At 40.0% G+C, this 23,490-nt stretch overlaps 1 protein-coding gene across 1 annotated transcript; it reads right to left on the minus strand.

The window, feature by feature from the left end:
* Positions 1-228: 228 nt before the first annotated feature.
* On the minus strand, positions 229-9,402 carry LOC131640355 (uncharacterized). The gene is made up of 4 exons (XM_058910759.1): positions 7,970-9,402; positions 7,437-7,526; positions 3,957-7,247; positions 229-3,700 (listed from the first exon to the last, which is right to left on the minus strand). Exons 1-4 carry the CDS (start codon positions 9,400-9,402, stop codon positions 229-231), a joined length of 8,286 nt encoding a protein of 2,761 aa, XP_058766742.1.
* Positions 9,403-23,490: the final 14,088 nt, after the last annotated feature.

Below are 23,490 nucleotides of genomic sequence, written 5' to 3' on the forward strand. Positions count from 1 at the left end.
CCTCCAATTATGGTGACTAACTATGCTCGAGGATCTAATGCACGACGCAGTCATTCGCTTTTTGTCCCTCTTTTGCCTGGACCGCCCTTTCGGGTTTTCAATCCACCAGGACCCCTTTTTTGCCTAAGTCGCCCTTTCGGGTTTTCAACTTAGCGGGTGTACTTTATTTCTTTTTCATTCTTTTTCCTGATCTTTTCCTTTTCTTTTATTTTTATTTTTTGATCAGGTTTACGCGAAGTATTTTTTAACTGCGTCGGCATTCACGGGAAGTGGGAAGTCTTCGCCATCCATAGTTGAGAGGATCATGGCGCCACCTGAGAAGACTTTCTTTACGACATAAGGCCCTTCGTAATTCGGAGTCCACTTTCCCCTAGGATCGTTGTGAATAGGCAGGATCTTCTTGAGCACAAGGTCACCAACCTGAAAGTGTCGAGGTCGAATCTTCTTGTCGAAGGCTCTCTTCATCTTCTTTTGATAGGCTTGCCCGTGGCATATGGCTGCTAGTCTCTTTTCATCAATAAGGTTCAATTGATCAAATCTGGTCTGGACCCAATCAGCTTCACTGAGCTTCACATCTGTTAATACCCTTAATGAAGGAATCTCAACCTCAACCGGAAGAATCGCTTCCATGCCATATACCAACGAGAAAGGAGTTGCCCCTGTGGAAGTGCGCACCGAGGTACGATAACCATGTAAAGCAAAGGGCAACATCTCATGCCAATCCTTATAAGTGACCACCATCTTTTGCACAATCTTCTTGATGTTTTTATTGGCCGCCTCAACTGCGCCATTCATCTTTGGCCGATACGGGGAGGAGTTATGATGCGTAATCCTGAAATTCTCGCATAATTCCTTCATCATCTTGTTATTGAGGTTGGATCCATTATCAGTGATAATTCTCTCAGGAACCCCATAACGACAAATTATATGGTGCTTGATGAAGCGAGTCACTACTTGCTTGGAGACATTTGCATAAGACGCAGCTTCAACCCACTTGGTGAAGTAGTCGATAGCAACGAGGATGAAACGATGTCCATTAGAGGCGGTGGGCTTAATTTCCCCAATCATATCGATGCCCCACATAGCAAATGGCCAAGGAGATGTCAACACATTCAGAGGAACCGGAGGTACGTGAACCCTATCTGCATACACTTGACATTTGTAACATACCACCACATGGTTGAAACAATCATGTTCCAAGGTCGACCAATAATAACCTGCTCTCAATATTTTTCTAGCCATGGTGTGCCCACTTGCATGTGTACCAAAGGATCCTTCGTGTACCTCCTGCATGATCTTTGCTGCTTCGTGTCTATCCACGCATCTGAGCAACACAGAATCAAAGTTCCTTTTGTACAACACACCTCCAGCAATGAAGAACTTGGCAGATAGTCTCTTCAGAGTTTTCCTATCTGTGAGGGAAGCACCCTCAGGATACTCTTGGGTTTCCAGAAATTTCTTAATGTCATAAAACCATGGTTTCTCATCAGGCACATTATCAATGACGCCACAGAATGCAGGTTCATCCAACCTTTTGATCACAATTGACGGCGCTTCATTGTCCCATTTGACTTTGAACATGGATGCTAAAGTGGCCAAAGCATCAGCCAAGTGATTTTCCTCTCGAGGGATGTGATCGAAGGTGATCTCATCAAAGTATTGAGCCAATTTCACCACATGTTCTCTATAGGGAATCAAGTTGGGGTGGCGTGTTTCCCAATCTCCGTTGATCTGACTAATCACCAAAGCGGAATCTCCATAAACTGCGAGATTTTTAATCCTCAAATCAATGGCCGCCTCAATACCATATATGCAAGCCTCGTATTCAGCCACATTATTAGTACAATCAAAACAAATCCTGGCCGTAAATGGAATATGAAAACCTGTTGGAGAAGTAAGCACAGCCCCAATACCATTACCCAATGCATTAGAGGCACCATCGAACACGAGCGTCCATCGCGCCCCTGGTTCAGGTCCTTCCTCTTGATCTTGACTTTTGAAAGTCTCTGCCACGCACATTATATCTTCATCAGGGAACTCAAAGTACATAGACTGGTAATCGTCCACAGGTTGATGCGCAAGATAATCAGCAATTACACTACTTTTAATGGCCTTCTGAGTAGTGTATTGTATGTCATATTCTGTCAAGATCATTTGCCAACGGGCAATCCTCCCTGTCAATGCCGGTTTCTCAAATATATATTTGATTGGGTCCATCTTTGAAATCAATAAAGTGGTGTGAGTCAACATATACTGTCTCAGTCGGCGAGCAGCCCATGCCAAAGCACAGCAAGTTTTCTCGAGTAGTGAGTATCTTGATTCACAATCGGTAAACTTTTTGCTAAGGTAATAAATTGCGTGCTCTTTTCGACCGGACTCGTCATGCTGACCCAGCACACACCCCATTGAATTCTCAAGAACCGTTAGGTACATAATCAACGGTCTACCTTCCACTGGAGGCATGAGGATTGGAGGCTCTTGCAAATACTCTTTAACCTTATCAAATGCCTTTTGACAGTTGTCATCCCACTCTATTGCCTGATTCTTTCTCAATAGCTTGAAGATAGGTTCACACGTGGCGGTAAGGTGTGAGATGAACCTTGCAATATAATTTAACCTTCCCAAGAATCCACGAACCTGTTTCTCAGTTCTCGGCTCAGGCATCTCTTGTATAGCTTTTACCTTGGCGGGATCGACCTCGATACCCCTTTCACTTACGATGAAACCAAGCAACTTTCCTGATCTCACTCCGAAAGTGCATTTATTGGGATTCAACCTTAACCTGAACTTTCTTAACCTTTCAAACAATTTCTTCAGATGAACCAGGTGCTCTTCTTCAGTATGGGACTTTGCGATCATGTCATCCACATAGACCTCAATCTCTTTATGAATCATGTCGTGAAACAAAGTCACCATAGCTCTTTGATAGGTTGCCCCAGCATTCTTCAACCCGAATGGCATGACCTTATAACAAAAGGTGCCCCAAGGCGTAATGAATGTTGTCTTTTCCATGTCCTCGGGCGCCATCTTTATTTGATTGTAACCAGAAAAACCGTCCATGAAGGAGAAAACTGAGAACTGAGCAGTATTATCTACCAATACATCAATGTGAGGAAGCGGGAAATCATCCTTCGGGCTCGCCCTATTCAGATCTCGATAGTCGACACACATTCGTACCTTCCCATCTTTCTTAGGTACAGGTACAATGTTGGCGACCCATGGTGGATAAACTGTTACAGCAAGAAAACCTGCATCAAACTGCTTCTGAACCTCTTCTTGGATTTTCTTGGACATATCAGGACGTGTTCTCCTGAGTTTCTGTTTGACGGGCGGAGAATTTTCTTTAAGGGGTAGCCTGTGCACAACAATATCAGTATCTAATCCAGGCATATCTTCGTAAGACCACGCGAAGATATCAGAATACTCCTTCAACATTCCAATCAACTCTTTTTTCACATTCTCATTCAAAGAAGCCCCTATTTTAACCTCCCTTCTCGTCTCTTCGGTGCCAAGATTCACCGTCTCAATAGGCTCTTGATGTGGCTCGATCACTTTCTCTTCTTGTTTCAACAATCTGGCCAACTCATCAGGCAATTCACAATCTTCTTCATCCCCTTCTTCAGCGGCGTAGATAGGGTTGTCAAAGTCATGACGAGGCATAGCAAGATCGTTGTCAATAGAATCTGGAGGAGAAGTGGATCTGCATGGATTATGATTTATGCTTTATTTTAGAATGGGGGGATGATGATGAATAAGAAACGTTGCCATTTTTTTTTGATTAATTATAAATATAAAAGTAAAACGAAAGACAGGGAACAAAATATTTGAATGCAAAAACGTCCTTTTATTAATGATTTTAACATTGAAAAACAACAAATGAGGCCCTACATATGTTCACTGTGTCTTGGGCAGATCACAGGAATTATTGCATGATAAACAAAAACAAACATTATTACTTTGGATCAAGAGCAATTGAGATGATGTCTTCGGATGACCAGTTGAGAAGCTTCTGTCCCGGGACACACGGCTTGATCCATTCTTCAATGTCATAATCACTATCCACATCATCATCAGCAGCGCAAATATGATCCTTGACGATGCCAGCACTAGAGAACTTGATCGGAATGAAGGTTCCGGGCTTCTTGGAGGCCTCATTAGATGAACTCTGACCCAACTGATATCCAATCCCACCCTTATCCTGCTTGATTGGTAGATCCAAGACTCGGCCCCATCCTTCAGGATGACCAGATTCAACCACAGCTTTAGCTTCCTTTAGTGAAGACATGGGGGCCCCTAACTTCTTATTTTCAACATAAGGGATCCTGATGGTCTGGACAGCCTCAAAGGCTTGGCACGGCGTCTCATGGACCTCTCCTTCCACATCAATATACCTGAAGGACGCAAGATGGCTTACCACGTGTTCTTCCTCCCCACATATTGTGACTATCTTTCCTTGAGTCGCGAATTTGAGTTTCTGATGCAATGTGGAAGTCACGGCCCCAGCAGCATGGATCCATGGACGTCCCAGGAGACAACTGTAAGACGGGTGGATATCCATCACAAAGAAGGTAATAGTGAAAAGCTGAGGGCCTATCATTATTGGCAAGTCAACCTCCCCAAATACTGATCTCTTTGACCCATCAAAGGCTCGCACTGTCAATTCACTCGGCCTTATCTCGACACCAGAGTAATCCAGCCTCATCAAAGACGACTTCGGTAATACATTCAGAGAAGATCCATTATCCACGAGAACACGAGATAACATAGTCCCTTTACATTCCACTGATATATGCAAAGCTCTATTATGGTTTCTACCTTCGGAGGGCAAGTCTGCATCAGTGAATCCCAATCCATTACCAGCATTGATGTTTGACACCACCCCTTCAAGTTGATTCACTGAGATCTCTGGAGGGACGAAAGCAGTACTTAAAAGTCTCAGCAAAGCGTTTCGATGTGTCTCCGAACACAAGAGCAACTGCAAGATCGAAATCTTTGATTGAGTTTGACTCAATTGGTCAACCACTTTATACTCACTTTTCTTGATGATCTTTAGGAACTCTTCCATCTCTTTGGCCACAGTATCTTCAGAGTTAGAGCTTTGCCCCGGATCTACCGTATCTTCTACCACTCTTTTCCCTTTTGCTTGAGCTAGAGCTTCTGGATTGTCATCGCGAGTATTCTGGGGAGGATTGAAAATACGACCACTTCTTGTCATTCTTCCAATGCCAACAACATTATCAACATCTTCTTTCTCAACCGGTGCTTTAATCTCATACTTGGCCCCTTGGTAGAAAACTTCTCCGCCATAATTCCATGGGATTGCTTTCTCACTAGTATATGGGATGGGACCAGGCAACGTGATGACCAAAGGCGGCGCTCTGGCAGGAATCGGGATCTTAGTAGGAGTATACGGGATGGATAGCACATTGATTTCATTCTTGGCTGACTTTGGATGTCGCACATGCTCGAACTGTAGATACCCACTATCTATCAACTGTTGAATCCCATCTTTCACCTTGTCACAAACTGAGGAGGTGACCATGCAATCAGTACAGAATTCTCCACAACCAGCGTATAGTCTCATCCTTAATAATTCCTTTTTCAATAATGGCAACAACGATCCCAATTCGATAACATCCTTGACCAAGTAAATGTCTTCAACAATATCGATGGCATTTGCGGCATGAGTTCCATGGGAAGGCATAGGATTCTGTACAACGTTAGGTCCTTGAGTAGGGGTGAACTCAATAGCTTTTGAATCGAGCAGATCCTGTACTTTATGCATGAATCCTATGCAATGTTCAATATCATGACCGGCAGCCCCAGAATGAAACTCACAGTGGGCATTAGCATCATAGTTAGGAGGAAGCTTAGCAGGTGGAGGGCCCATGGTACGAAGTTGCACCAAGTCTCCATGTAAGAGATGAGCGAGTAATTGTGCATATGTCATAGGTATGGGATCAAAAATTCTTGGTGGCCTCGACCTTTGCTGATACTGACGTGGGGGATGCCTCTGCTGTTGTTGTGGTTGTTGTTGAAGAGGAGTACTCGGTATAGTAACAGCGGCTACCTGTTGATAAACGTGGCCTTTACCTTTACCATAGTAAGCAGCACTTGTTTCACCTTCTCTCTTCTTAGCAAATCCGTTATATGGTTTCTTCCCTCCTGCCCCAGAAGAGGAACTAGCAGCACTTGGATTCTGTATTCTACCAGCCTTAATCCCACTTTCAATTCGCTCACCAATCATAACCAACTCGGCAAAACTTGAGGATGCAGAGCAGGCGGAGTAGTATTGGCCTTCTAGAGTGTTGGTGAACAAATCCATCATTTCTCTTTCCAACATAGGTGGCTGGACTCTAGCTGCCAACTCGCGCCATTTCTGTGCATATTCTTTGAAGGACTCATTAGCTTTCTGGGATAGATTCTGTAACTGAGTGCGATTTGGTGCCATGTCAACATTATACTGATACTGCTTTATGAAAGCATCAACTAGGTCCCTCCAACTTCGGATGTGAGTTCTCTCCAGCCTCATATACCATTCCAAGGATGCCCCAGTCAGGCTATCTTGGAAAAAATGCATCAACAGGCCTTCGTCCTCAGAGTATACATGCATCTTGCGATAGTAGGCTCGGACATGTGTCTTAGGACAAGTATTCCCCTTGTATTTCTCAAAATCAGGTACTTTGAACTTCGGTGGCACACGGACGCCAGGAACCAAACCCAAATCACTGATATCCATACCAAGTCCTTGGCCTTCCATTGCCCTCATCCTCTCTTCCAGACCTCTAAACATCCTTCCAGCATCTTGTGGAAATCCCCATTCGCTTTCAGGAAACAAGTCCTCATGTCGGTCCTCTTCCAACACGGGGATAGCAGCAGCCCTTCTGATTTGTTGTGTGGTTTGTCCTTCAGGAGTAGGCTGGGGAGGCCCACGGGGATTACCTTGATTAGCAGCAGGAGGAATTACACCAGGTCCTCCGATCACAGGCTCACCATTGACACGAATATCAGCAGGATTTCTTTGTGGGGGATCCGCGACAACCTGAGCAACTGTGTCCATCCTGATTCTGAGTTCTTCTTGGCGATCAGCCATGTTTTGCATGACTTCCATGAACTGAGCCATCTGAGCAGTAACCTGAGTTCTCATCTGGATAAGATCATCCCTTAACTGATCCATCTGCAGTGAATGATTAGCCCTTGTGTAGTAGCGATGTGTAGGTGGAGGTGCAATTGCTGAAAGAGAAAACCTATTCAGTCAAATAAGAACACCATCTGATGTACCTGCTTGTGCATGATGTGCATGAGGTGCATGTGTGCATATGATGTGAGGTGCCATTTTCAGAGTATCCAAAATCGAATTGATGGTCAAGAACAAATAACAACGTGATGAGAGAGATATCAAGTGAAAACAGAAAGCAATTCATTTCATTCATAACAGCTCCCTAAGGCGAGTAGGTTCATACACAAATAACAATGTTTCAATATAAAGAACATTAGAGACCCCATCCAACAAATCTGGTGGTGGTCTACAAACAAATTCAATTATCAATTCATCTCAATGTAGAACAAAGGTCCTCCTTGTCTGAAATGGGCGTCACTCCACTTCTTTGTTTCGTCAAACAGCTTCTTAGTCGCCTCCCGATCTCTTCCTTTGACAAGGCTTTGGATCACTTCATCCTTTCGGAATAACTGCGTGTCTAGATTCTTGCAGCAATCCCTAAGTTCGTCACACCCTTTGCATTCTGGGATATAGGTCTTCTCACGTGCATTCGCTTCACTCATCATTTGATCTCTGAGCTTGACATTCTCTTCAGCTAGTCGGGCGGTGCGGAGGTGACTTCCTTTCAGTTGGGTCTCAACTGCTATTCTCTGAGTGGTCTCTTCTTCCAGTTTCTTCTTCATGGTCCTCAACTCATATTTGGTTTCTTTCTCCAGTCGGAGCTTGTGGGCTTTCAGGTCTTCTTGGTACTCTCGTCTGAGCTTCTCTTTTTCTTCCTTTATGGTCTTTTCTATAACCTTTTGAGGGTCCTCAGTAGGAGCAGCAACAGCTATTCCGTCCTTTTCAGTTCTAACCCTCTTCCTGGCTTGAGAAGACTCTCCTTTGAGAGTTTTAAGTTCACGGGCCAGTTCATTCTTTGTCTGTTTAAGGAAATAGCGCTTCAAATCCATATCTCTATCTTTCTCTTTCAGTCTCAAATTGGCGACGCGGACCTGGTCAAAACGTTCCCTTGATACCATAGTTTCTGATATCTTCGGAGGTTGTGCATACAAGAGAGGAACTTCCGGGAATGGTAACAAAAGTGTCTTGACTCTCTCCTTAACCCAATCGGTGTAGGGCTCCATAGCAATGGCATTCTTGGCTCCCAGAGTGGATCTCTCACCTATATGAATGTTATTCCAGGCCTTCCTGATTTCCTCAAGCGCTACCGGGTCAGCTCTCTTTTCAAAGTACACGGATTGGTAAATCTCCCTATCCGAAGGCCCACTCTTCATGGTATAGCCCAACTGACGAAGAGCTAGAACTGGGTTGTAGTTAATACATCCTCTTGTCCCAATGAGCGGGACGTTACCAAAGTTTCCACACCTAATAATGACTTCAGATATGCCCGTTCGGAATTGATACCATACGATGTCGTTTGCAGTAAGTCCCATGATTCTCTGAGACCATTTCTGAGTAGAGGTAACAAACGGACCACTAGCAGGCAAGTGAGATTTGAACCATTTATATAACAGCGGCAAGCAACCTCGAATAGCCCCCCTTTTACCATGCCGAGAGTGAATGGAATAATATGTGTCAGCCAATAGGGTGGGTATTGGATTCTTGTCCATAAAAAGACATATAGCAGCCAAATCAACGAACTTGTGAATGTTGGGAAACATCACAATTCCATAGATCAGAGCGGCCAAAATAGCATTGAAAGCCTCCCATATTCCTTTGTCAGCAAATTCTTGAGCTTTTTCAACCAGGAAACTCATGTAGAAGCCATGAGTATCACCATTCTTCTTCCAGTTATCATGAACATCTCCCAAGCTCAAATAAAGAGCGTTGGCAATGTAATCCAACCTAGGTTTCTCCGGGGCACAAACAAAAGGCACTCTGTGTTGAATCTTGATGTTGAGGAGGTAAGAGTACTCTTCGAGAGTGGGAGCTAGCTGATAATCTGAAAATGTGAAACAACGGATATCTGGGTCGTAGAACTGAAGAAGAGTGGATAAGGCCCATTCGTCGACACGCGAGTACAGAAGAGATAATATGTTGCCATAATTGTCACTGAACACTGTTTCATTATGACCAGTGACCAATTCACCCAATTGTCCCAATTGAACCATACCCTCGCGATGGAAAGTATAAGTGTGTGTGCGCCTTGTAGCTCCTTGATTGACGGTCACGTTGTTATCCATTCTTGACAGAGGTTGATATTTTCTGGATACCCTGAAAAATGACATGCGCATGAGAATTAACTTTTTTTTTCTTTTCTTTCTTTTCTTTCTTTTTTCTTCTTTTTTTTTGAAATTTAAACATGCTATGATGAAAATGATGCAGATTGGGTCCCCACGACATAGAGGGACCAAGGCAATAATTCTGAGCAAGAAGATATCATAGGATCAAAGGTCCGGCATAGATCAGAGAACCAGAAGAACCATAATCATCAATAGAACCAAATAGTCAACAACAGAACCAAATAGTCACCAACGGTACCTGTCATGTATATCCCTCCCCACTCACGGGTGTAGTCTAGGTCAGGGTAGGTCAAAATGGCAACCAGCGTTATCAGTCCTCCTGAGGCACCAATGTTGTTGCATCTACATGCCAACAATGATACCCCATTTGGACCTCGACTGGGCGTGGGTCTCATGATCGCACTAGACAAGACCTGACATCTCATCGGCGTCATGACTATCCACTCTATCCTAGGTATCCTATGTGTCACTCTGGCCTGGGTATTGGGCCTTTTACCTCATAGAAACATCCCACCCAACCTGCAAAACAGAACAGAAGACCCCAAGGAACACAGAATACAATCCATATGCATGATGTGCAATCAGAAATAAACATGATATGCAAACAGAAAAATAAACATGCAAACATATATACAAGGTATAGACATAAAAACAAATAAACACCCAGTAAATAAACAAACAAACGCAGGCTAGGATCGACTCGCTAAGGATGGACCAGCAACAGGTCTAACAACATCCCCAGCAGAGTCGCCAGCTGTCGCTACCGCGAAAAATGGAATCAGAGTCGCCACTAATATATTTATCCCATAAGGGAAAGGAATACCAGGAAACCTAACTCAGAATAAGAACAAGGTCTTTCGACCAGAGAACAGGGCACGGGAGTCGGTTACGCAAGGGGAAGGTGTTAGCACCCCTCACGCCCATCGTACTCGATGGTATCCACCTATGTTTGTTTCTATCTAAAGGGTGTATATCTATGTCTAAACCTAAATGCGAATGAATGCAAAAGAAATACGGGGAAAAGAAGGAATTATTTACAAGTGTGCTCGCTTAGGCCCCGCGACCCAATGCCTACGTATCCCTTACAAGGAATCAGAGCAACCGTAGTTCGGCTCCATAGTTTCCATTTGTTTTGTGTTTTTTAGTTGAACAGAGGTTAAAGTCGCACTCCACGATGCTCGACCTTTGGAGACTTATACGCCTAGTTATGGAATGGATTCAACATGTTCTTAAGCGCCTAACAAGGCAAAAGAAAAGCAAAAGTTTGGTTTGTGTCTTTTATTGTAATTCCACGATGACGAAGACCCTCTACAGGGCTTCGCATCGCTTCCTTACTCTGTTTTAAGTCAAAGCCTTTATTAATCATTTTGAATGTTTTCTGGCTGAGTATTTTTTAAGGGAGATTTACTTTGCGACTTAGATCACACCGAGAAAAAGAGTTTTGTTTTTGACTATTTAGAGAATGCACATCGAGGTCTACACCACAATCGATTCTCTAAATAACGGATAAGAAATACATCGAAATCTACATTCCAATCATTTCTTTTCCGTTTAGTAGAAAAGAACGTACATCGGGGCCTACACCCCAATCATTTCTTTTCTACTATGTGAGAAAGAACGTACATCGGGGCCTACACCCCAATCATTTCTTTCTCACTACACATCAGAAAAGTCACAGTGTGATCTTTGTCAGGCCTTTTTTATTAAGTATTTTAGAGTTGAAAAAGAAAAAGAAATGAAAGAGGGGCACTAACCTATTCTCTAATCTAATGTTATACACTAAAACCTATTTAAAATCTACACTAAAATCTAAGGGGATTAAAGAAAGAATTATTCAAATTGACCAAAGTCAACTTTAGCATCCAAGGGCATTCTAGGCATTTCACAAAGTATTAAAAAATATTCACAAAAATAATAGAAATACAACTCTAAACTATTAAAGGAAATATTCACAAACAATACTATTTTTATTCATTTTTAAGACTATTTTCAAGAGTTAAAACTAAAACAACTAAGTATTTTCATTATTTAATAACCAATCAAAATGCAAAGAAAATCAACCATTAAAGTCAATTAAAAATCTAAAAAATGAAATCTATGGATTGTTAAAATTCTAATTGGTTAGAAAACAATTTTTATCATTTTTATTTAAAGGAAAATTCAATTAATAAGCAAAAGAAAATAAAAGAAAACTATTATTATTTGTTTTTTTTTTACTGTCAGCAGGGGGTGAACTAGTAGTTAGAAGTGAACTGATTAGTGTAACTGGCGCATGGGCCCTAAACATGGGGGTGTGGATAGCGCGTTTTACCAAAGCCCAATCAAAACGTGGCCCAGACTACACCTTGTCCTTGCTATAATTTTTTATTCAGCATGCACAATTGTTATTATATGGTTTCAATATGAATGTTAACGTGACAGAAAATAAATCAACAACACATATATCAATTGGACAAGCTCATTTTAAGTGACTAAAGGACAAAACCAGCATTCCATCCTATCACAATGCAGCACCTCATAGCAAATGATATGGAAAAAGACAAAAGTGGAAAGAATAAAATGCATGGGCTAATAGCGCGTTGCCACGTCAGCTAAACGGATAACAACATGAACAGAAGTCAAACGCCGGAGCTCCGCCTCCGGTCTTCTCTTCCGGTCATTCAACCACCGGCATTGACCGAGTTCGCCCAGAAACCTGCGAGCCACATACCATTCAACTCGGATTTTCGCACTGATTATGGATCTGCAATTAGTTTTCTTTGATTCTACTCCTAACGTACAATCCGAACAAAATTTTACAAACCCTAACTTAAACAAACTCTACCAGATCTCATCTTAAACATGTTAATCCGATTCTAAACGTTCACAGAATTTGAACATGAGATTCAACACACGAGCAAGAATTATATCAGCCAAATCGAAATTGTTCAAGAACAAAACTTCATGCCGGTATAACACGTAGCATAACATACATATGAACTCAAGATCCTGATGCACATGACCTGTTAAATGTAGCTAACATGTTAAGAGAGTTTCCAGATCATACCTGATGCAAGTCTTGGAAAGAAAGATGTAAGAAACCTCTCCTACTTCCTTTTGATGCGTGGAGCTTAGCAACGTTTCCGAGAAGATCCGCGACCTTGTCAAGAACTCCGGAAAATGCAGAGATGAAGCTTGATGATGCTTGAACTCAGTTTTTTATCCTTGAACTGTATGAACCGTGACTGGGAGATAGCTTGATGAAGGTGCGGTTGAGGAGTTTCATGGCGGTGATGATGGAAGGATGAGGGAAGAGAGAGTTGTGGCTGTTGTTGATCGATGAAGATGATGAGGTTTCTGTGAAGATATTGAAGATGAAGGTGAAGGTTGATGGTGTAGTGAGAGTTTGTTGGAGTTAGTTAGGGAGGAGCCGGAGTTAGTTATGGTGGCGCCGGAGTTGGTTATGGTGGTTGGTTGAAGATGAAGATGAGAGAGGGTGGTGTAGAGAGAAGAGAGTGATGAGAGAATGGGAGAGTGAAGGTGTGTGAGAGTGAGGAATGAAGAAATGAATCGTGAAGTGTAAGAGTGAGGTGTGGAGTTTATATAGTGTGAGGTGAGAGTGGCTCTTTTGGACCTGAGCAGTGTGGGATATTTCTCCTCAAGACTTAGTGAGCAAGGGTTGTCAATTGGAGTAAGTTTATGTTGAGCTTTTCACGTATCATACTTTGCATGGTGAAATATGGAAAGTGGTGATTGCTGGTACGTTTCCTTTCGTGAGCTTTGATGCAAATGCTTTACCAAACCAATACTCATGTCACCATCTTTATGCACATGTATCTCAAGCCTCATTTCATGATTTAATCCCCTCTTGAGCTCAACGTGAAGAATACACGGGGTAGGTGAGACTTGATGTTGGAACTGTCTTAAGATAATGCTTGAAGTCCTCACAAAATGACTTAGAACTTGGACGAAGATCACTGCAAGGGCCCGCACGCGTGACATGATTTCTGGCCTATATCCTAGGCAAGAACGTTACTTGATCCGAGCACTACTTTGAGGCCTTATGATTTTCTCGTCATTCGCTTAATTGGTACGTTCCGTAGCTCAATGGAATGAGGAAATGGCATAGAACATGCTGATGTTTCGTAATGATCCTGGGGGTGCTTGTAGCGTCTAGAAAAGTGTTTTGAAAATGGCCCACCACGTGTTTGTTCAAATGACGCACGCGTGCCCTGAGCTCTGCCCAGCCAGACATGCAATGGTGACTTGACGAAGGGATGATTTTGAGACTTCATAGATGATCCAATATCCATCCAAATGATTCAAATCTTGGCTCATTGTGTAGAGTGCATGGAGTAGAAGGGATCCATATCAAGTTTTCACCTAATGGCTCTTTATATCTTTCCATAACCATCTTCAAAGTTAGCATGCCACGTGTTTGACAAAATGCTCACGCGTAACCTGGATTTGTGCCCAGCAACATGACTTGAACAAATGTGATTCTTCAAACTTCTCTTCTTTGTATCTTTTGATTCATGCCTTATTTGACAAAACTTCCAACTACAATATTGTAGAGGGCTATGAAATGAACATTTTTGGTATTGACCTTGTCTTGAATCGAAGCCTTGAAGTTTGTGAAAAATGGGATCAAAGTCCGCTGCTTGACAAGTTTCAAACTCTCAAAATTTTTCTAAGTGTGGAATATGGTTTCCACGTGATTCTTCCAACTTTCTCGTCTTTTATCTTTTTAACCAGGCCTCACGTGAGAAAACTTCTAACTAGAGAATTGTTGAGGGCCATGATTTGAGCAACTTTCATGTTGGGACTTTCTTGAGAAAATGCCTTGAGATGCGTACTATATTTGCATGAAGCAAGCTAGTCAGCCAAATTTCCAACCTTTCAAGAATTTTCTAAGTGTTAGAACTTGCCTTTTATGGAAACTTTCAAATTTCAACTAACTTGCCATTTTTGGTAATCTTGATATTTTCTTGATTTTATTTCACCCCATTGAATTTCCTTAACCGATTTTTTTTTACCCAAAAATCAATATTTGACAGTTGACCCTGATTTTGACCAAAAAGTCAATTTTTCTGATTCTTTCTAGTTTCAGGTGAATTTCCCGATTAATCCGCCTCTGCTCCAATTCTCAATCAATCTTTAATCAAAGAAACCCATTATGTGATATTTCTTCCAGGAAGCCATATTTTGCATCCATAACCACTTTCCTGATTAAATTTTGACCAGAAAGTCAACAGGGTTGACTTTGGTCAGAAAACCCTAATTTGACGATCTTGATGAATCTGAAGCCTGTATCATTTAATCAGAGCCCTTTCTTGGAGAGAATGAAATCCTGATCTTTAGGGGAACTTCCACGAGAATAGCATCGTGCAGTCAAGTCCTCAATCTTTCTCTTTTGCTCACAGATACCCCACACATTGAACCTCTTTTTCACCGGTTTTCTTGGCTAGTGACAGTGATATGAATGAATGCCTTGGATGAATGGCCTATATGAAGTATGTGTATGAATGTGATGCGAAAGCCATTTGGGAATAAATAAGTGGGCAAATTTTGGGGTGCAACAGGGGGACGGATTTTTTCTCAACCCTTGTAATCTCATTCTTACGTTATCCACTCTCTATCACAAACCATTCACAAATTGCAACTGCACTAAGAATGAAAACCTCGTCTCAAATTCATCACCACAACCTGTGTCAATTATAACATCACTTCCAAGTCCAAAACACATGAACCGTAACAACACTCATTATTACATGCAATTTGTTTTGTTTGTTTTTGTTTTCAGGTACAACAACACCATCACGCCGTCAGATCCGCGGTGTTCATCAACAATCGAGCAAACACAACACATCCGCTGTGAATCTGCACTATACTCCGATCAATCTCGATTAGCCGCCGCGACGCATCTTTACGCAGCCATTACGCACAGCAGCCGCGCCGAACATCAGTCCAGCCCCGATCGAGATCCATCACTTCATCCTCCGACACCGCCGTCACCGTTGTCAACGGAAGAGGAATTCGCGAGACCTTCGATGTCCCTCCCAACCGCGCATCCTGAGGTACGCCCTTACCGATCTGTACGGATGTTGCCATAAAAACTGTTGTTGATTTGCTTTTTTCCGCTTTCGTTAAGTTTGTAGCCTGAGGAAAAGGCGAGAGAAAACAGTTTATGAATTTGAGTTTCTATGTATAATCTCTTGGTTTATCTTTTATGTTATTAATTTTGTTTTTTTATTAGAATTAAAATCGCCATATGTCACTTGTTTAGTGGGTATCCAATGGGTGGAAAAAGTCAAGAGAATATTGGCCATTTACATTTCAAAGTAACTAGTAAAGGACCCGTGCGTTCGCACGGGTCATGTAAAGTCGATATAAATAATAAATAAATATATAAAGATAGTTAATAAATATATACAAAAGATACGCAAATTAAAAAGAAAAAAAATTTGAAATTTTAATTGTTATATAAATATTAATTTAATTTAGTTAGAAATATATACTTTAGTAGAAAAAATAAATGAAATAATTGTTCCGATCAATATTCTTAGTTTTGATGATAACAATGTATATAAATTTTGTATGAGATAATGTGGTACTCTAATACTATGCAATTTCCATTTCAGGAATTATATAAAGAGTATGCACAAAATCAGCGCAAGAAGCACTAACTCAGAAGGTTCAACATGCAACATCAAAACATGGTCTGGCAAGACATCAGAAGATGGTCAAGCAGAATCAGAACATGGTCTATGGAAGCATCAGAAGGACTTGAGTTCAGAAGCAGAAGCACTGAAGTTCTCATGGTATCACGCTCAGAAGCACTTCAAGGTCAGAAGACAAGAAGATGCTCTGCACCAAGCTGTATTGACTCTGAAGATTCAAACGTTGTATCTACAAAAGATCAAATCAGAATCAAGTACAAGATGGCAGGCTACGCTGACTGACAAAAGGAACGTTAGAAGCTATTAACGGCAACGTCAGTAGTCACAGCAAAAGCAAGGCTCGAGGTAGTTGACAAAAGAGTGAAACATTAAATGCAATGCTGTACGGATTACGCAAAGCATTAAATGCTCCCAACGGTCATCTTCTCAAACGCCTATAAATAGAAGTTCTGATGAGAAGCTGAACACAACACTTTATGCAAAAACGCTAAAACGCTGTTCAACTCAAAAGCTCTCATAACTTCATCTTCAACCTCACTTATTGCTGTTGTAATATCTTAGTGAGATTAAGCTTAAACTTTAAGAGAAATATCACAGTTGTGATTATAGCTTTTAAGAAGAATTGTAATACTCTTAGAATTTGTTTACGTTAATTTGTAAAGGACTAGAGTGATCAGGTTGATCAGAATACTCTAGAAAAGTCTTAGAGGGTATCTAAGCAGGTTGTTCCTAGAGTGATCAGGTTGTGATCAGTATACTCTAGAAGACTTAGAAGTTGTCTAAGTGGAAAACCATTGTAATCTTATGTGATTAGTGGATTAAATCCTCAGTTGAGGTAAATCACCTTGTCAAGGGTGGACTGGAGTAGTTTAGTTAACAACGAACCAGGATAAAAATAATTGTGCAAGTTGTTTTTATCTTACAAGTTTTGAAACTACACTTATTCAAACCCCCCTTTCTAAGTGTTTTTCTACCCTTCAATTGGCATCAGAGTGCCGGTTCTAGGTGCAAGCACTTAACCGTGTTAGAAAAGATTCAGGAAGAGAAAAACACAAAATCTAGATGGCTGGTGAAGATCCAATAACACCTACATCTACATCTGCTTCCACTGAGCAATAAATGAAAATGGTAACAATGGTTATACTAGACCACCAGTATTTGATGGTGAAAACTTTGAATACTGGAAAGATAAACTTGAAAGTTACTTCCTTGGTTTAGATGCTGACTTATGGGATCTCATGTTGGATGGTTACAAACATCCAGTTAAAGCTAGTGGTGTAAGGCTCACAAGAAAAGAAATGAATGATGAGCAAAAGAAGCAATTCAAAGATCATCACAAGTGTAGGACTGTTTCGCTGAATGCTATCTCTCATGCTGAATATGAGAAAATATCTAACAGGGAAACTGCCTATGATATATATGAGTCATTGAAAATGACCCATGAAGGAAATGCCCAAGTCAAGGAGACCAAAGCTCTTGCCTTGATCCAAAAGTATGAAGCCTTCAAGATGGAGGATAATGAAAACATTGAAACAATGTTCTCAAGATTTCAAACTCTTACTGCTGGATTGAGAGTTCTTGACAAGGGATACACCAAGGCTGATCATGTCAAGAAGATCATCAGAAGCTTTCCAAGAAGATGGGGTCCTATGGTGACTGCATTCAAAATTGCCAAGAATCTGAATGAGGTATCTCTTGAAGAATTGATCAGTGCTCTAAGGAGTCATGAGATTGAGCTGGATGCTAATGAACCTCAGAAGAAAGGTAAGTCTATTGCATTGAAATCTAATTATAAAAAATACACTAACGCTTTTCAGGCTGAAGAAGTAGATTCTGAAGAATCAGAAGAAGAAGAAGAAGAAGAACTATCCATGATCTCCAGAAGGGTAAAACAACTCTGGAAAAGCAAGCAGAGGAAGTTCAAGAACTTCAGAAGTTCAAAGAAGCCTGAAGGAGGAGAATCTTCTGGAGGCAGACGATCTGACAAAAAGAAGGTCATGTGCTACGAATGCAATGAGCCTGGACACTACAAGAATGAGTGCCCAAAGCTTCAGAAGAAGAACCCCAAAAAGAAGTTTCATAAGAAGAAAGGTCTTATGGCAACATGAGATGATTCAGAATCAGAATCAGAATCAGACTCTGAAGGCGAGCATGCAAACATTGCACTGATGGCCACTGTTGATGACAGATCAGAATCTACATCAGAATCAGATTCTGAAGAGGTATTTTCTGAACTAACTAGAGATGAGTTAGTTTCCAGTCTTGCAGAACTTCTAGAACTTAAATCTCAACTTAGTATCAAATACAAAAAGCTGAAAAGGCAATTTGAATTTGAAACTAAGAAGTTGGAACTGGAGAATTCTGAATTAAAAGAAAAAGTTTTAAAATTATCCAATAACGTTGGATCTTCTTCTGAGTCAGAAAAGTCCATTCCAAGTCTAAACCATATTCTGAAAGAATATGATTTAAGTTTCAGAAAGTTCTTATCTAGAAGTATTGGCAGAAGTCAACTAGCTTCTATGATATATGCTGTCTCTGGAAACAAGAGAGTTGGCATTGGCTATGAGGGTGAAACCCCATACAAACTTGAACCTGTAGATGATATGAAAATCAAATACAAGCCATTGTATGATCAGTTCAAGTATGGCCATTCCAATGATATAAGGCACACATCACATGCTCAAAGCTTTCACATCACACACACTAAGAAGCATGTGACACAACCTAGGAAATATCATGAAACTCAAAATAAAAATTATCATGCTGTTCCTCCTATTTCTTATAATGCTAAATGTCATACCCCAAAATTTGCCCGATCAAATCTACGTCTGTTAAATCATCAAGGGTTAGAATTAAGAGCCATGGGGTTTGACATTCCTATTGTCAAACCCGACCTCTTATAAAAAATCCTGAGTTAAAATGTGGTTAAGATTAGAAGGTGTTTGGGCCCAGTCATCTGGCCCATCTATTCCATTTTTTTTAGGTTTTTAGTCCATTCTCACAAATTATTCACATGGTTTATTATTTATATTAATAATTGGTTTAATCATTTTATTATTATAACTAGCTATTGTTGTTAATTAGTAGTGGTTTTAATAATATTACTATTAAGATTATTTTTATTTTTATTATCACCATTAACTATTATTATTATTAGATTATTAAACTAAAGATAAATAAAAAGGGCCAAAACAAGTTTGTGCACGTTCAGGGAAAAGATTGGATTTGCAAGAACAAAGATACCAAAAACAAATATGACAAGAAAATCTCAATCTTCTCAATTAGCAAAGATTCAAGCCATATTTGTTGACCTAAAGCAATCACTAAGGTGAGTACTTTTGTTTAGGGACAAACAAAACTCTAAGTTGGGGAGAGTTTGTTAGGAATGAATTTATGGTATTTTCATGGGTTATCATATCCAAGTTTTGAGCTAAAACGTAAACAAAGTGTGCTAGTTCCATGTGTTTTTCAGTAAGAATTGAATTACATATGTGTAGTTCATGTTGTGAAGCAAATCGAATCACTTTGGGTACTATTGATGCATGTTTGGAGCTGAAAAGAAGCTGTAAAAGGGTATGAAAGGGAAAGGATGCTGGAAGAACCAAAAGGCAAACAAAAATGAAGAGTTTTCAGCAAGGCGCGCCACGAAGGATGTTAGCGCGCTGCCCCTAACTTTCTGCCTAACGTCGCGCCGCAAGGTCTCGAGCCGCGCCGCGGGCACGGCGTATCCATGCCCAAACTTTATAAATAGAAACCCTACTTTCCAATTAGAGGGTGATTCTTTGGTGAACGAAATTAGGAGAGAAGTCTGAGTCTGAAGCACAGAGCAAACATTGGAGAACAATTCTACATCAATTGAAGAGATTTTATTGATCATGATGAATTCCTCAATCAATCCTTGTGTATTCTTCATGTCTATGGATAGCTAATTATCTTTTGGTGAGTTTAAGGTAGTAGTTAACTTATGATTATGCAATACCATTGATTAATTCTTCTGAACAATTGCTTGAATTCATTATCAATAAGAAACCTTGTTTTTATGTTAAATTATTGTTAATCTTTGATCGAAAGAGAAGGTTAAACTTTTGCCCTAGGTTACTATATTGATTCATTCATAATTTGCAGAGATGGAATTGTGAATGAGTTTTCATTATTATCGCGCTTTATTACTTTTATCGATATTGATATTTTGAGAGATCGAGTCTCATAACGATAAATGTTTATCTAATTTGATCTGCAGACATGAGATCTATTTTGAGGATATATGAAGATGATGATTCAAATAATGGTTCACTTATGAGTTAATTAATATGTTGTATAGGAATAGGTTGATGAAACCCTAAAGCTTAACATATTTCTCTTATTGTTAACCAAGTTTCAGCTTCTTAGTTTTAATATTTGTTTAAAGTTAATAACTTCTTTAGAATAACAAAACAAACCCAACTATATTTTCTCACTCAAGATAATTTGTTATAGAACGACAGTAATATTAAACCAATCCCTGTAGATACGATATATAGAAAATATTTACCCACAAATACTTTCAACAGTGGTAACCAGAGGCTTATTTCGTTTTGGCAGCCTTTGATTATCTTGTTAGAAGCGAGGCTTAATTGTTGAAGTGGTAGATTTCTTGGCTTGGGAGGGAGGATAACTTTGTTGAAGTCGGTGTTGAGCAGTTTACATATTTTTTCATGTCATTTTATAGGGCTTCGGTTCAAGTTTATAAAGCGATCACTAGAATTCAAAGTAATTTTTTATGGAAAGGGGTGGAGAAAAGGAAGAAGCTTCATTGGGCGAGGTGGGATTTGGTTTGTCTCCCTAAGGGGAAAGGTGGTCTCGGTATGAAATTAGTGGAAGAGTTTAATGTTTCTTTGTTATTAAAATGGAGATGGAGGTTAATCAAAGGTGGAGGTGCCCAATGGATGAAGACGTTAAGGGCAAGATATGGTGATAAAAATATTATGCTTGGGTTTTCTGGTTTTCCTTGCAGGTTATCTTTTTGGTGGAAAGATATTTTGCGGTTGGAAAAGAGGCACAATGAGGGTGTCTTTATTGGAAAATGTAAATTCACTCTTGGGAAGGGAAATTCCATAATCTTTTGGCAAGTTAATTGGTTAGGGGAATTCAATTCGAGATTGGTCTTTCCGAATTTATATATTCTATCGATTTTGAAAAATGAAGTGGTGGAGGGTATGGGAGAGTGGGTAGATGGTTGTTGGATGGGTATTACCGCTAGTAATAATTCTATCAATTGGAATCGTCTCCAAAAGTTAAAGGCATTACTAGTTGGTGTCTCCCCGGATCGTTGGTTGGAGGACGTCGCTCGGTGGATTCTGAATGGTGATGATAACTTCTCGGTAAGGTCTTGTTATGACTATCTTTTGGAAAATCTTCTTAGTTCTATTTTCATTCCGGATAGAGAGAAGGTGTTGGGGTTGGTTTGGAAAGCTTCAATTCCTTTTAGATTTAAAGCTTTTGCTTGGAGGGTTTTAATTGATAGTCTTCCTACTAAAAATCTCCTTCTTGTTAGAGGTATTTTTTCTTCTCCCTCCGATCTTCTTTGTGTGTTTTGTAAAGATAGAGAGGAAAGTTTAGTGCGCCTTCTCTTTTCTTCTGATATTGCTAAGAAAGTATGGAGTATTATCTTGGAGTGGTTTGAGTTGGATTTGGATGTGCTTCCATTTGTTTGGGAGAATTTTCTTTTAGCTTTTGAGTGTTTAAGTAGGAAGAAAGTGAAGAAGGGAGGTGAAGGGTTGGTTTGGATAGCGGTTTATTGGGGGTAGTGGAGTATGAGGAATAACGTCATTTTCGAGAATGATAGTTGGTGTGTCTCGGACATTGTTTGGAGTATCAAAATTTTTATTTGAAAATAGTCTTTTCACGGTGACATTACGTACGACTTGTAATTTTTATGAATTTTACAAGATCCTTTGCATTTTTTTAAGCTAGATTTAGATTGTTATGTAATATCGCGTTTCTCTTCGGTTCGCTACCGATTTTTGTAAGAGAGATTGAGCACCCCTAGTACTCCTCTTATTTTATTCCCTGCTAACAAAAAAAAATAAACAAATATGTATATTCTTTTCATTTTAATCCTAGAGATTTCACTCTTAAACAGAGATTACCATTGTATTTTTGAATTTATTCTGAAAATGTATTTTCAAATTTTTTTTCAACAAAATAAGACTGTCTGTGACTCACTTACATATGAATTTAATTTATTTGAATGCGTTTGAATTTGAAAAAACAATTTTTTTTAATTTTATAGGGTGGCTCGCTCCCAGTTAGGGTGGGAGAACAATCGCCTTTAAAAGTTGTGTTATTAATTTTAGTTTATCTTTAATCTCGTACCAGAAATTATAATCAGAAACAAAAAAAAAATAATAAAATATGTCATTATGTCAATCCAAAAGAGTCCTTTTATAAGACTGTAATTATGAAAAAAAATATTGTCTAGAAGGATCCTTCAGCACAGACGATGAGTTTCAAAATTGAAACAAAATGAATAATGAACACGTTGCAAAATGAATAGTGTACCATTGAACTTCCCTGTCAAAGATATTGAGTATATAATCTATTAGGGTGTTTATTGAAATTGTTAATGTTCTGGCCTGGGCCGAGCAGGCCCAGCTCTTCTCACTAGTCGAGCAGGCCCAATTTATAGGGTCCATTTACTGGATAACCGTCAAGGAGTTATCCACGCGCGAAGACCACGCGTCACGCAGCGGGGAATTCGGTCAACCACCTCCGAACCCTACGCCATGATCATCCAGAACGTGGGTCACCTGCTGACTCAGCCCTAGCACAAGGACGTTCTGGCAGTTTCTTAGCACGTGGGCCTCCAATTAGATTTGGCCGAATTAGGAAACCTTGGCCCAGCGCTGGGGGCTATAAATACCCTCTCTCACCAGAGGGTCAGGTATTCCATTCTACTCACTCTCAACCCTCATTCTCTGATAGCTACTAACTTAAGCATCGGAGAACCTTGCAGGTACCCCCATCTTGCTCTCCAAGCCAGATTCTGCTGCCTTGACGATTCTTCTGATCAGGTACGATCAGTTACCTTTTTATATATCATTTTCAAACAAAACCTCGCTAAGAAAGTTGATTTTCTCATTGTCAATGATGATAAATATGTAAACTACACAATAATTGTCCAAAATGAGTTGATTGATAAAATTTCTCAATGTAAATTACCCTTGATTATTTCATCAAGTCATCAAGTCCTGTAATCATTAATCAACATAATTTTAGTTCGTCATATATATATATATATATATATATATATATATATATATATATATATATATATATATATATATATATATATATATATATATCCAAATTTATACATCTAACCACAAAC

This window comes from Vicia villosa, unplaced genomic scaffold (assembly GCF_029867415.1).
Source record: "Vicia villosa cultivar HV-30 ecotype Madison, WI unplaced genomic scaffold, Vvil1.0 ctg.003077F_1_1, whole genome shotgun sequence".
NCBI classification, from domain to species: domain Eukaryota; kingdom Viridiplantae; phylum Streptophyta; class Magnoliopsida; order Fabales; family Fabaceae; genus Vicia; species Vicia villosa.

Bases quoted from the DNA above. Each gene is read 5' to 3' on its own strand.
- LOC131640355 (XM_058910759.1), bottom strand. From the start codon at position 9,402: ATGGATAACAACGTGACCGTCAATCAAGGAGCTACAAGGCGCACACAC. The intron at 7,248-7,436 runs GTTATGAATGAA...TTGACTGAATAG, and splicing joins CCTACTCGCCTTAGGGAGCT to GTTTTCTCTTTCAGCAATTG. The intron at 3,701-3,956 runs GTAATAATGTTT...TAATCCATGCAG, and splicing joins TCAATTGCTCTTGATCCAAA to ATCCACTTCTCCTCCAGATT.